Source organism: Haliotis asinina, chromosome 11 (genome assembly GCF_037392515.1).
Source record: "Haliotis asinina isolate JCU_RB_2024 chromosome 11, JCU_Hal_asi_v2, whole genome shotgun sequence".
NCBI classification, from domain to species: domain Eukaryota; kingdom Metazoa; phylum Mollusca; class Gastropoda; order Lepetellida; family Haliotidae; genus Haliotis; species Haliotis asinina.
This window is the reverse complement of record NC_090290.1, coordinates 49,712,590-49,727,620: the sequence shown is the minus strand read 5'-3', so window position 1 is coordinate 49,727,620 and position 15,031 is coordinate 49,712,590. Positions and strand designations below refer to the sequence as shown.

Sequence of the window (15,031 nt, the reverse complement as noted above, 5' to 3'; positions counted from 1 at the left end):
GATCAACCAAAACAGTGCTAGAATTTGTACTTTACTAAGAAAGTTTAATCGCAGATACGACTTTTGGAACCACACATTCATTTGGGAAATGAATGAAATGAAATAAATCAAGGAGAAAAAAAATATTGCAATAGCTGGTCGCAACAGACAATCGCTATCGCAAACGTGGCACGTTGCAACAGACAATCGCTATCGCAATACTTGCTTCCCTCTCAAGAGTCAACCTATCAGTTATGAATTCTGATACACAAATCCATGTTTAACCGTTGAGCATATTGAGTGACAGATTTTACGAGCGCTTGGTGGTGTTGTCATTTCCAGTCAGAATTTACATATAATCGGAGACAGCACCTGGTCCCTTACGACATTGTAAGAGCCGACTAAGGGGATCTTCTTGTCTGACTTGGGTGACCCTTGTCATCATATACCATTTACTTTGTTTGATGTTGTTGATCACTCGCTTGTCTGGTCTAGACCCAATTGTATAGAGACAGCCACCATATAGGTGTTCAACGTTAAACAACAAACAATAGCAAGCAACACCCAGACATGGCGCCAATTCTCATTGTGTTTGTTGGATCGATATGTTTAATTTCTTCAAAGTTCTCCAGAACCTGTCTGTATCCATACCAATGACGTATTCTGGGGCCCGTTTCACAAAACTCTCGTAAGCCTAAGATCTCGTAACTTTTCTCGTAGCATTTGCACCTCCTATGTTACAGTATACCAGGTACAAGAGCTAAGAGAAAAGTTACGAGATCTTAGGCTTACGAGAGTTTTGTGAAACAGGGCCCTGGCTAGTCTTATTAGGTGCTACTATTCTCTCTCGAAGGGTACTTTTTCATCTTCTTTTTTTCAAATTTCCGACTGAAGATCGACGTCTACCCGATCGTTAACACTATTCACTACCCATTCTTTTATGAGACACTCAGATAGCTCGCAAACGTAGTTTACACGTCAGCGTATGTCAATTACACAGAACGTTGTTCATGAGTTTGATCACTGGATTGTCTTGTCCGGGTACAAGCAAAATGTTACGTGACTGGTGACACTAACCTAAAATAACTCCTAATTTATGTCAATAAACAAACACAATAAATATACATCGCACTCTTCCCGAACACTGTCTCCCGTCACAAAGACACGCTGGTCTTCCACCACAGTTGCATTAGCGAGAAGACGTCAGTGATAACAGAATTCTGCCAGATTAGAGCCCGTGTAAACAAATTCACCATCGCGCACAGTGACAACCGTACTTCAACATATTTCACAGATCACAGTAATAACTTCGCATCTTGACTTCCGGTACCAGTAGGCATGTCTAGTGAGCTGGATTTCCGGATTTCTCGTGCAATGCTTCACACTGAAATGTCGTGGCACATGCATTAAATTAAAAAAATGTAATTGCACGGCTCACCATGTTTGTCAGTTTTAGAGGGAAAGTAAAACCATCGACCACTGGTACATTGACAGAACAAAGGTACCAACTGGGGTTTAGTCTGGAATTCGAGCTTTGATTGGAGCATGTGGGGACAACATAGCATAGACCCTGATCGATCTGATCTTGCCAATTGTAAGCTATCGCGAACCTTATACATTCCTCGCCAAGATTCCCAACTTTGTAACGGTTCCCTTGTGTAACGGGGCGCTGGAGTAGCCTCGTGGCTAAAGCGTTGGTTTGTACAGCCGGTTCCACTGCCCACTTGGGTACAATTTGTGAAGTCCATTTCCCGTACCGTGACACAGCTAGAACATTGCTAATTTAGCGGTGTAAAACTAAACTAACTCACTCGTATATTCGACTTGTTCGGGGGTCAGTCTTGATATCCTGATTGAATGACGTCACAGTACAATGACAGAGGAGATCGATATTCATAACATTCATCAATGAAAGCCTGATCGATGTTCGATTATCAATTTACATGATGAGGACGTACATTTCTGAAACTGCAAAAGAAACTCCATTGCCGATATGTACGGGCGTTTATGGCAACTGCATTGTAGGTATCAACTTTTTATCATTTATTTTTGAAAGCACTGAATAACATCGACACAAGTATAATATGAAAAATATAATATAAAATCATATATGCCAAAATATCATCTGATTTATTTAAAAAATACACTGTTCACATCAATGTGTACATTCATTCAACGAATGCCATCTCGTAAATCGCGCAAAATCAATCACGCCAATATAAATCTTTGAAGGGCATTTAGAAGTAGAAAGAATGAGAAAGGACAGATTTTTGCTCTGTTGTGGATAACACAACCTTTCGTAGCGTATACCTGCTCCTTCATCACCTGATAAAGAAGTTGGCATCGATAAATCTGGCTTTTCTCACGCCAATATAGTCATACGACCAAACGTAAGTACGTGCTCTTTGAAACATACACACAACCAACGTGGGCTAGAGATCATGTACAGTTCGAGCGTTATTATATTTGTGCACATTAAGCACATAATGCTAGGTGATATCCCAGCATATACTCATGATTCCTAAATTTGTTTTGTTCAGTATACATTTAACTCACAGCTCCCGACTCACTGACCATCATCTCATCAGCTGATACGTTTTCCCCACACCATACGATGGTAATGTTTGTTTCAATTATCACGATTAAATGAACAATAACACTGCAATTCAACAAATACAACTCAACAAACAAGTGTTTTGTCTCACATTCAACAGTCAATGAAACAAAATGCAACAAATATTTTAAATACAACGCAATACATGTGCAATGGCCTTGAAGACAACGATGAACCCATTCCTTCTGATCTAATAAAGGGTGTCTATATTAACCAGTCCCTACGTGGTACCGTGAAATTGCTGACTTGACAGGATTGTTCCTTGGAAACTATTGAGTACAATGCATAAAGCCCGGTGTCCCCCGCCGTGCATGTTGCCAACATCGGCGTAAATCTAAACTCACTCTCTACTTCGAAACTAAGCGTGAGTCAAAAGGGTGCTGAAAAATAGTAAATAAATAGGTATGCTCAAGAAAAACAGTTATGGACCACCTCAATATTCAACTCTTTAAATGTTGTAGGGATCATAATAATTATGAACTATTGAACAGTTTAATATTGAACACTGGGTAGGGACTTAACCTTTTTTATTGAGTATATTCAAGTCCAGAGGTTATGATTAAATCTAACATGTCAGGGGACAGAGACGAAGCCAATATGCCATTAAGGTTTTATTTCAACATACACACAAATAACCTTGTAAACAGTAACAGCTTCTGGTTTAGCTAAATTCCACGTCTGGTTTCATGGTGAGATTTGTGTGAAATTCAGGTTAAGCATCATTCGGTATTGGCTCATCGATGTGATGTGGCTTTTTAACAAATCAGAAAACTCAGACTTTAACGACTCTGTAGGCCAATAAACACTGAACCCTATCACCGGACACACACAATGATATTTTTTCAGATAATGTATTTAAGCAACCTTGCAGTCAGCCCTATGCTACAAGGCGAAACATGGTGTGATTAGTGTATAATAAAAATTCTGAATGCAAACTGACATCCATTTCAACTGCACGAAAATGCCTTCCTTCAGCTGCATCTAAATATTGACAATCCCGCTGCCGTGCCCTGTCAATCAACAACGTGATCGGTTTCCTCTTTAAAATAACATTAAATGAGACTGCTGGGTATTTGATTTATTGGTATAATGAAAGGGCAAATACAGTTAGTTAACTTTTTTACTAAGGGGACACTATCAACGTTAACAGAGTGTTATGTCAATACTCTGAAGCAGAAAAAGTAATCTGTAAAAGAATGCTGAGGGGTGGGGGAGGGGTGGGGTGCAGGTGCCCCTTGATCCCCTGGTGTAAATACGACCCTCAATAAGAAATACCGTATTTGTTCCGTTTGCTACCCCCACATCCTACAAGCAGAAAAAATGGTTACGAGATCCACTTCAAAGTAAGGGATTCGGTAATATTGTCACTTGCCTTTGTTTCAGTGTCAGAAGGAACAGCCACTAGCTGAGTCTCCACAAACAGCCGGTCAACGGGCTGCACGGAAATCAAAGGTGCAGACATCCAAACAGAGGATATACGATATTATCATTTATACTTTTGATTGTTTATCTAAACAGCAACCTCGTTGCTAACACATACCTCTGATGTAAGCCTGATCTTATACATGTAAACATAATTCTCTTTTATAAATACCTGCTGTGCCCTGACTCATAAGATCTCAAGTGTTGGCTGGGTAACCAAGGACATTCGATCAGACAATATTGACCACACACTTGTTATGAAGAGAAGGCACGGACATGACATAAGAGGGTTATGCACTGGGTGTGGCTCGATCACACAGCGAAATGTGTTGGACCCCGTGATTTCAATATTTTGGTCATAGTTGAAATGCGTATTAAATTTGCCGTTCTCGAAATAGTTCCGAATCAGCAAATCTAATACACCAACGCTTGCAGCAATCTGTCCAGCACTGACTGTAGACCAATCGTCCTCTGTCGAAAGAAAGCCACATCTCTAAGACATGATGCCATACAAAGTGGCCTTTAGTTCCGAACATTTGACTAGTTTTATTGGTTTGGCATAATGGAGAAACTACGTCATACATGCCAGTCTTCCATCACACTAGCACCAGCGAGTTAGTGATCACAGAATTCTTCCAGATTCGGGCACCTATACACAAAATCGCCGTCACACACAGTGAGAAGCGTTATTCCTTTCAACATATTTCACAGATCACAGTCACTTTTTCGCGCCTGTGCGAGTCTTGACTTCCGGTATCAGTGCGCATGTCTAGTGAGCTTGAGATCCAGGTTGCTCGTGCTTCTTGTTGAGATCTTGAGTGCCGGACACAATGCCATACGGCCGTAAATGGTAGATGTAAAATTCCAGAGCGTACATCTTCTGTGGGGGCACGTAATGGAAAGATATGGCATAGTCGGAGATGCTCTCTGTTCCCTGAAATGGAAACAATAGCTTTGAAGGGGAATGTTGTTTCAAAAATCTTTCGTCAGGCAAGAAAACAAATACAAAAAGATACCAAGCACTGATGGGATCATATGAAATCAAATGATCACATGAAATCAAATGAGTTCGTGTTCGGTGAGGTGATGTCCTTTGCATGAGATCACATGAAATAGTGAGGTGAGGAGATCTTCCTAGCATTTTGATCATATGGTTTTCGTAAGGTTAAATGAGGAAAATCCCCTTATTCCCTGAGATCATATGTGTTCGTGAGGTGGGGTGAGCTGATGTGATCGACCTTGTAATGAGATCATATGTGTTCGTGAGGTGGGGTGAGCTGATGTGATCGACCTTGTAATGAGATCATATGTGTTCGTGAGGTGGGGTGAGCTGATGTGATCGACCTTGTAATGAGATCATATGAGTTCGTGAATTGGGGTGACTTCCCATATGATATGACAGATCGTGAGGGGAGACAAGGTGTGACATGATCGACATTATAAAAATCAGATGAAATTATGAGGTGACGAGAGGTGCGGTGAGATCATATGACGAGAGGTGAGGTCATTTAGACAGATTTGTTTCTGTATAAGTTTAAGTGCAGCTAGGGTCAATCAATAAAATAAAATAAACAACTAAAACAATAAATCAAAAACAGAAAAAGACGCATTAAATACATTTGGATTACTGATAAGGAAAGGTAAGGGAATGGGTCAATTGGTTGGCTAAGTAGCCATTTCTAGAAGTCAAAGACTCACTACACAGGAACTGTATGCCAGCCTAAAAGGGAACAGGCACATTACTGTCTGGCCCCCTGCCTTATGTCGACACGACCGTCAGGGCAATACCCGACAATAACGTTGATTTCACTCGTCAATTATTCGTCAACTAATTGCAGAAACCCGCAACACGGCACAACAAATAGCTAAACCGCAACCATGTGCTACCACCAACCCCAAACCCCTACCCCCAACCCCTACCCCCAAACGAACAAGGTAGAACGCGGGAGTGGATTAGTGAGTGTGTGCTCTAACCCACTGCCCCTGGTACCTAGGAGGTACTTGAAGACAAGGATGTTTGCATACGCGATACGTGCTTTCAACATGGTACAAACATTCAGATCAATGTCGGCGTGACCGCGAATCTCACAGTGAGACAAATGTTTTCAGGCCAAGTGCTGTTTTCTTCACAGACGCACTCGACAGGTACGTATTAATTCATCAAGCACTGAATCACCACAACATCAGCGTCTCAGCTGGTGGCACCACCGTCACTGCATTTCTTGTGACGACACTTGATATCGACGTCGGCAATGGGATGTAAGGTTCAACACGTCTGATATAGACGTCTGCTTGAAAATCAGTTCCACGTAACCCCGGCTTCGGTGTATTGGTCTTTGAATTATAATATCGATCAGCAGTATCTGATTTGTTAACCAGTAGATTATTCAAACATATACGCATAGAAACGAGTAAGGGAACGTCTGAAAGTATAAGTGTTCCTTTTTTTCATTCCAGAATTTCGCCGACAATGGAATACAAAGTTTCTGGAGAAACTTGGAAAAGAATACAGGAACACTTGTACTTGTGGGTGTTCCTTATTTGTTTATACCATAAAAGTATTTTGATGAAGTGGGTCTGTATGTACACGTCCCGTATGTATCACATCAACATGTTTAGGCAGGAAATGTAAAACAATGAAATAGTCTTAATGGTTACAATGTGTAAAGCGCGTTTCTGGTGTTCCCCGTCACGATATCGATGGAATATTGCTTAGGGCAAGGACGGTGGGGTAGCCTAGTGGTTAAAGCCTTTGATCCTTACGCTGAGGAACTAGGTTGATTTCCCAGTTGGGTACAATGTGTAAAACGTATTTCTGTCATCCCCCGCCGTGATATTGCTGAAAGTGTACTCTCTCACTTGAGGCGTTAATCAATGTTCACTGACAAATAAAGCGTTCGTGCAGTTCAACTCATTCTTGCAGTCCACTTCGCTCGTCGTTACCATGCCCTTTCTGCGCATGTCTGCATTTAAAATGTCCACTCGTCCTCGTGTTGTATCACCGCAGGTGTCAAGCCTTAAGAATCGTCATTTGTTCACATGGATCGCCATGTATTGCCATGTATTGTCAAGTACGGCCATAAACAATTGAAAGGGACCACTTATATAATTTGAGGCAGCCAAATGGATAAGGCGTTCATTCGTCACGCCAAAGACCCAGGTTCGATTCCCCACATGAGTACAATGTGTGAAGCCCATTTCTGGTGCCCTCCAACGTGATAATGCAGGAATATTGTTAAAAGCAGGGTAAAACTAAACTCGCACTCACTTAAATTGTTCTTTGTTGTTCAACGCTGAAGTCAACAGTATTCCAGCTTAAAGTAATCGGTTTGAACGAGACAATCCAGTGATCGACAGCATGGAGTACCATGACATGCGTTTACCACCTGAGAACGTAAACCGCCTCTCGTATCAAGCACTAACTGCTGAAGATGAAACCTAACAAGAGTCTACATCAATTCATCAATGATGATCCATGATTTATAGTATGCATATCCGAAACTTCAAAGTTACTTGCCGGGCTAAAACACCTGACAAAATATAACGCTTCGTTTTATACGTGATAGGACAGTAGGAGGAAGTCACATGCTGGAATGTTTCATAACAAAATCACGAATCATACCTTTCGTGCTCCATTGGCGTCGTATTGGTAATACCAATCCGGGTAGCCTCCAAACAGATGGGTCTCAGGGTCGAAACAGTGGAACCTGCTCCTCCCCAGGGCGTCTGTAGAGTTCACTGTCCTCACCCCAAGATTCTCCATGCATTTGCCGAACTCTGCGTCTTCAGCGCCGCCATCTTGTCGACATATTTTGGGGTCGTGACCTTTCTCTCCGTATCTTTTCAAAGCCTCTTTGCTCAGCACGTATCCCCCTCCGCCGCTGTAGTAACCCTGTTTAACGATTGTCTTAAAATGGTGGCCAAAATATACAGGTTCCGTCTTCTTCTGTGATGTTAAAAAGTATCGAAGGTTTTCTAATATGACGTAGGTATCATCGTCAGCCTTCATGAACCAATCAGCGTCGTTAAAATGTTTCTCGTAAATATAACGAAAGGCTTGAATTGTTTTGGCCGTCAGATGTTCTCGGCCTTCGGCGACTTTTAAGCCAACTGTCGGAAACTTGGGATCTGTTGTGGAACTGATGAAAACAACCTTGTTACAACGTTTAGCCCACGTATCGCGAACTACACGTGCTTTTGACTCGAGGTTCTGTGGTGACGTCATTATCCAGCACAACACGCGCTCCTTCTCAAACAGGGACTTGGCGACTGCGTCATCATCTGAGAAAAGAACACAACAAGCATTGTTTAAAGGCATGTGAGTGAACAATTATTACTGAAGGTAGGAGAGAAACTAATCATTTTTAGAAGACCTGAACCAGTATTTGAGACAAGTGCAGGGAGATGGTATCAACACCATTGAACCAGTTTTCGAGCTTCAGCCAAGAGTAGTCGTGCATATAATATAAGGTAATAACCAATAGTGTGGTTGATAATTTCAAAACATAAATATTCCTGACACAGACTCACGTTCTTACTGTCCGCATATCTAGACAGAATTACTGTACATCCGTGGGTTTAGCATTGAGTACTGCACTGGAGAAGTTGACAGATGTGCCACTCGTGCTCGCTCCGAGTGGATGAACATCACGTTACAAACCAATATTTTTCCCTATTAGTAATTATGCATAAACGTTCTTATCAGGTTGTTTAGCCTTATCTGAGCAGCTCGACATAAGTATTACCCGGGAGATCAAATGGCACAAACAGCTGGTCCAGTTAACGTCAATACATAGTGGAGCTCGCTGCGTAAAATCCTGAATAGGAAACGTTAAACCATCTGAACCTAAGTGTTTAAAGACAGTTAAATTCTCGTGACAAGCGGACGTATTTAACTAAGGGTTCCACCGCCGCCTCGAATCCGGCGTTTAAACGGTCCATGCATCAGCCGACGTCTGATAATAGTAACTGCCGATTTCAGCATCACACAACCCACTAACTTACTGCTCCTTATCTAATGGCCTGAGTATCAGTATCGAGTTTTCACGTTAAAACATATGTACGGAAGAGGAAATCCGTGCTGCGACGGGTTATATGTAGGAAGCAGTCGTACAATCATATTTGAGATCGCCTTCACACTGACCACGGGTGTCCTTTTGACGATCCAATAACGCTGTTGTACTGGAAGTTAGTTTACTTTCACGACATCATTAGCAATATTTCAGCAATATCACGTCGGGGGACACCAAACATGGGCTTCACACACTGTAGCTATCTGGAGAACGGAACAAGGTTTTAACTACTGAGCTGCCCCGTCGCCCAAAATGGACTACAAGAGCTTCACGTAATTGTTTGGATTGTGATGAGAAACAGTATCAATCTACGCCGACGGCAAAAACTATCCACGGCTTCAACAACGATTGTCTGTCGCATAAGGCTACTCCGCGGCCTTTGATTTATATAGATCTACTACATATGCTTGTTGTATGTATACATTATGTATATGTATATTTAGTATAAGGAATAAGATATTCAGCTGTGAGACGTAAACAATGGCCATTTTACGCAAATTGATTAGCCAAAGATGCTAATGGATGCTGCAAGAAAGGGGCATTTTTCCACATAATTCAAAACTGTGAAGAAACGTATTCATGTGAGTGATTCATTTTGAAATTTGATCACTGAAATTTGAGGGTTGAACGGGGACATACCCGCAACTCTGATATCCAGGGGTGCGGATACCTGAGCCGTTTAAGTCACTTAACCGACATGTTAGCCATATTAGCTATCAACATTAGGAACGTGCCGCTGTAGTGTTTATAACCGTCAACGACTAGTGTAAAGTGTCGACAGCTTGCTGATTCATGGAAAGGAGATAATACATGTTGTGTGCCATACGCGAATGAACGCATTAATGACATGAATGCCAACCCCATGTCCTCCCCACCCCGCCCTGTGCGAAATAGGTTCACATTAAGATTCTCCCTCACGCACTGACACTTTACTTGCAAACAATATGGAGGTGGAACGATCCAGGTAGACTAAGTGACCCGTCCCCAAGGCCATTATTTACTATCATTTACGACAGTCAGGGTCAACACAAGTTTATTGACTTCACTATTGAAGTAGAAGGTGTCAAAAAACATTATGGGTTACAAATGATAGGGCAATTTGAATGACATACAACCATGAATGTCGTCAATCAATTTCTGATTGTCGAAGGCACGCCATTTGACAGCACAATGTACCGACCATATGCATAATGTGTGGATAAAAGAAGACAAACCTTGATTCATACACACTGAGTCCTCTATTCTAGTCATTACAAAAGGAAGTCTGACCATAATGATCTGGAGCGAACATGTTGTTCCAAACTAGAGCTCCAAGAGTGAAGTCTGACAATAGATTATCAACAAATGTGAGGTAACCTCCGACACTATTTCACAAAACATTTAGCGGCAAGATTCATCAGCTGATATAGTCGGCAGCCAGATTGTTGCCAAGAACTGCAAGAAAATACAAATTAAATATATCTTCTCTGAGAGGCATTTTGGACACTGTATATGTGATGGAAAAATCACGTTCTATGGATAGTCACCTTCTTTATTGCAATGAGTGTGTCGGATATTTCAGTGTAGGTACTAGACAATCCACGGAGCTTGTTTTTCTTCAAAATATATAATAATTATTACTTTATCACTGAAAAACAATGAAATATTTGAGTGAATAACAAAAAAATGCATTTATGTTATGCACGACGTCAATAGTCTAGGTGACAAGATAGGAGTGAGTGAGTATTATTTTACGCCCATTTTGGCAATATGCCAGCATTATCACGACGAGGGACACCAGAAACGGGTTGCACATATAGTACCCATGTGGGATAAATAGATATGACACAGTGGTTTGTTTGAAAAACAATATATGTTACATGACATCACAACATTGATTTAATCTACGTCGTCGGAATATTTGGAACAGGTGGCGAGATCGATTACAAAGGTAAAGTGCGTGATGCCCACTTCCGATGTGCCCCGCTGATATAGGGCAGATAAAAACGGCCCAAGACCATTGTTCAGGAGAAGGAACTGTGTTTGTGAACGTAGAATATTCGCATGCGTTTTTGTTTCTGAAATACGAACATTCGCGCAAACACTCTTGACTTCGTGAAACACGTGGAGTTGAGCCTGCACGAGGTTTCCCCGATAGCAGTTTTGTGAGAACTTCAGACGGGAGCGGTCGTGTTTTTGACTACCCCTTCCAAATTGTGTAAGACTGACGAGAGATTATTTTTGATACTACACTGCGTAACAACCATCATCACGACTGAAATTTGGATCTGTGTTTCCTCGTGGTTGTTATCAAAATGTATATCGTTAGTTATTGTATTCACCGATTTCCACCATGCTCATAAATATATTATTTGTTTTCTTCGGTCTGAATGTATATATACATGTATGATGGCGCACCATGTTTTTAATATGGGAGGCGATGGCTGCCCCGTCTCACATACTTTTCATGCCACCTGATATATATGAATTTTAAAATCATGATAATAATATTTTATCACCATTTAACGCTCAAGTAACATGCCATCACAGACTTGCGGTTAATAAAACATAGATACCGTTGGTTGTCCTACCGACATATGTAGCGGGCGCTGACAATTCTTAATAACAGGTAAACACTGACACAGATACACACTGGAACAGACACAAAGACACAGGCAAACCGACGCAGACACAGATTCGGACACATTCACACAGATGCAGACACACTCACACTGACACAGATAGACAATATCACACAGATACGGGAACTCAGATATCCACAGACTGAACGTTAAAGTGGATTCGACATTAGACTGTTTCATTGAGTGAGTATGGCTTTACGCCGTTTTTAGCAATATTTCAGCAAGATCACGGAGGGAGGTACCAGAAAAGGCCTCATACATTGTACTCGTGGGGAATCAAACTCGGATCTTCATCGTCACAAGGAACGCATTACCCAATGTGCGAATCCATCGCCCGTGAGCCGCTATATGTGTTGAGGGTTTCCCAAGACAAGTCATATTGCTTAAAATGCGCTTTCCTTTAATCATAGGACAATGTATGTCTCCAGGTGTGTCACTTGAGTAAACCATTTCTGTCTGTCTACGTGAATAAACGATTACTCAACCAATAGTGACAGGCGTGCGTGCGTGCGCGCCTTCTTCTGAACTAATTATTAGGATACAAAGCCTATTGAGATGGCATATATGGAAATGAATACACAAGGCAGACACTGCATGCCGACTTTACGCCCCTAATGCAGAGCGCCAGACAGAGAGTAGAGTAAACTGTATTTTGACGCTCTCTCCACCTGACCATAAAGACTCAAGCCCAGTACGAGCCTCGATCAACCCAAATAGGCTTCGGCGATAGGATAAAGCATCCTCGCCATCTGATTCCTTTGTTGACTGGTGGTTTGTTATTAAACGCCACACTCAGCAATAGTGCACCTATATGAAGGCGGTTAGTAGGACACTGATAATGGAGTTTGGATAGGATTATTTGGCAGTTCAACGGGATGGGCATTGATCTACACAACTGGAATACGAATGTGTGTGTGAGCGCGCGCGCGTGCGTGTGTGGTGGTGTGATGGTGATGTTGGGGTGTTGTGTGTGTTAAATTTAGTCGGATCCAGGGGTGGGCATGGGTTTACAGAAATGGTGGGCATGGAGAGAAAGAAAGAGAGAGAGTGGACATCACCATACCAGCTTCTTTGTTCATGTTATTGTCCAAAGCTTCAAGTTGCTCATTGCATGCCAGCTGAATGGACGCAGACCTCAGACATAAACTACTTTAGTGAAACCAGTGGGCACAAGCACGGTCCAGTGACATGCATATGGTCAAGACAAAGCCAGATTCAAGGTCACTGGCATGACCAGGAGAGGCGACGTTGCCTTATATCATTGGTCTACCGAGACTCCAGTACAGGCCTGAATTGTTTGAACATTTACCTCAGAAACCCCATACCTGACTGTGTTGAAGTTCCACAGTTTACCTACTCGTCAATATCAAGCTGTTCCTAAAGCAAAATCTGTATGGTGTAAACTGAACCAGGTTCTTTCGCAAATCGTTATCAATGCGCTACAGGCTCTTACACCTCACTACCACCTGCCGAGATTGAACAAAGAAAAGGTAATATTGTCACAAAGCAGGAATACGTATCGGTGTCGGTACATCGACACATCTGAAATGATCGAGCGACTCATTATCCTGACACGACATGTTGCGTGTTTACAAGGTATTCTCATAATCTGGGTACGCACAGTCCTTTACAAACCAGTCAGGACTGATTTATCAGGACTTATTGCTGCTCAACGCCCGCAATCAGCAATATTCCAGCTGTGAACTATGGAGTCTAGACCATACATTCAAGTGCTCAACAACATGAGCATCAATCTACGGAATCGAGATATGGTGAATCATGATATGCTTCACAAATATCAGAGTTGGGATCGATTAACGCTTAATTTGCGTGTCAAGGTAATGTAAATATTGAAATGGCGTTGATGTAGCATTTCAGTGTGCATTTGTTGCACAACTAAAATCATGATAATTATCACCACACTTCATTTGGTGCAAACAAAAAACTTCTCAAAAGATTCAAGACCCATATTTGCAAATTTTCAAACTGTATATTTGAGGCATTATCAATATCATAACTTGAAATGGGCGCGGACATTGTGAAGGCCAGAAGGCACATCAGGAAATCCTGGTTTGCTGTTATGTTGAGAGCCCATGACAAATGAAACGTAACTGTCCATGCAGTCATGATGGTGTTCAGGAAATCCTGCTCTCAGTAATGTACACATTTACTGATGGAGCATGCCATAACTATATTGTGATAGTTTAAACGTAATTGGATCATCAAAAGGTATGGCTGCACGTATGTTCACAACGGCACACATAAAATATCTCTCCGGAGCCCAATGGCATATTTCGAAAAACAGGCATTTCGGTCCCTCGAGTGTCTCCAGTCGATCCAGTTAGTTGCCCTTGCAAGAGAAAGATTTCATTCCGTTCCCCTATATTCTTTCTTCCGCTGATTAACAGAGGTACCACTACGTGGTTCTGCCCTATATATTGTAGTTAGGTTTTTGGATTTTAGTTATCTGTGAGGGTCCTCTGGTAATTGTTGTGTTAGGCATCGTTAATATACCGTGAAGTACTATGTTTTCGGGGTATTTCTTTTCCACGTAATTTCTTTCGTACAGTGAGATGACAGCGCCACCTGTCAACACCGTCTCGTGTGCGGAAGCTTCAGTCGCAATCGGAACACGAAATGTTTGAAATGTTCAGCTTTCATGGAAGTTGTCGCCTTATTTCTGTCAAAGTACGACAATTCTACCATAGAACGTAATGCACTTTGAGAACCTTCGTAAATGTGATCATAACTTATGAAATAACGCTCACAACTTGTCAAGTGGTTCATCATCTGCTCGAGCGAAAAGCCAAACGTAAATATCACGTGACTCAAATGGAATGTTTCCGATGTAATAAAAAAACCTATTGAACACCGAATTCGTCATCTCTTACATATATTTTTTTTCGTGCATCAGAATTCGTGCCAGACATGTGACCTCTGGGTTCATTTAAAATACTACTGCGATGATACTATACTGCGCAGACGTGACACGTTTTATTGCCATGGTGGTAAATATGCTTATTTTTAACAAATTTCACAAAGCAAAAACATTAAAATAATCAAGAAAACAATTACCAGTTTGATTGTTTTTTAATTAAAATGATACGTTGTATTTGTTTATTTCTGTGGAGAAGAATGAATCACATGCACCTCCATACAAGGGCGTTAGGTACCTCACTCAATAACGAGTAACCCGAAAACATGGTACGTCACTTCTAGCGCTCGTGCTTGCGAACAAGACATGTAATGTATGTTGCATTGGAAACCAGCGGACGACAGAACATTCTAACGATAAATTTATAAAAGGTGGGGTGATATTTATT

At 41.6% G+C, this 15,031-nt stretch overlaps 1 protein-coding gene across 5 annotated transcripts in view; it reads right to left on the bottom strand.

The window, feature by feature from the left end:
• Positions 1–2,090: 2,090 nt before the first annotated feature.
• Positions 2,091–15,031, bottom strand: part of LOC137255827 (glycoprotein-N-acetylgalactosamine 3-beta-galactosyltransferase 1-like) — a 39,162-nt gene continuing 26,221 nt past the window's right edge. For all 5 annotated transcript variants that reach the window (XM_067793388.1, XM_067793390.1, XM_067793391.1 and 2 more), the window contains exons 3-4: positions 7,638–8,296; positions 2,091–4,949 (exon numbers count right to left, since the gene is read on the bottom strand). In XM_067793388.1, coding sequence (XP_067649489.1) covers positions 4,785–4,949; positions 7,638–8,296 — 824 coding nt within the window. In that variant the 3' untranslated portion in view covers positions 2,091–4,784. The remainder of the gene's footprint in view (positions 4,950–7,637; positions 8,297–15,031) is intronic.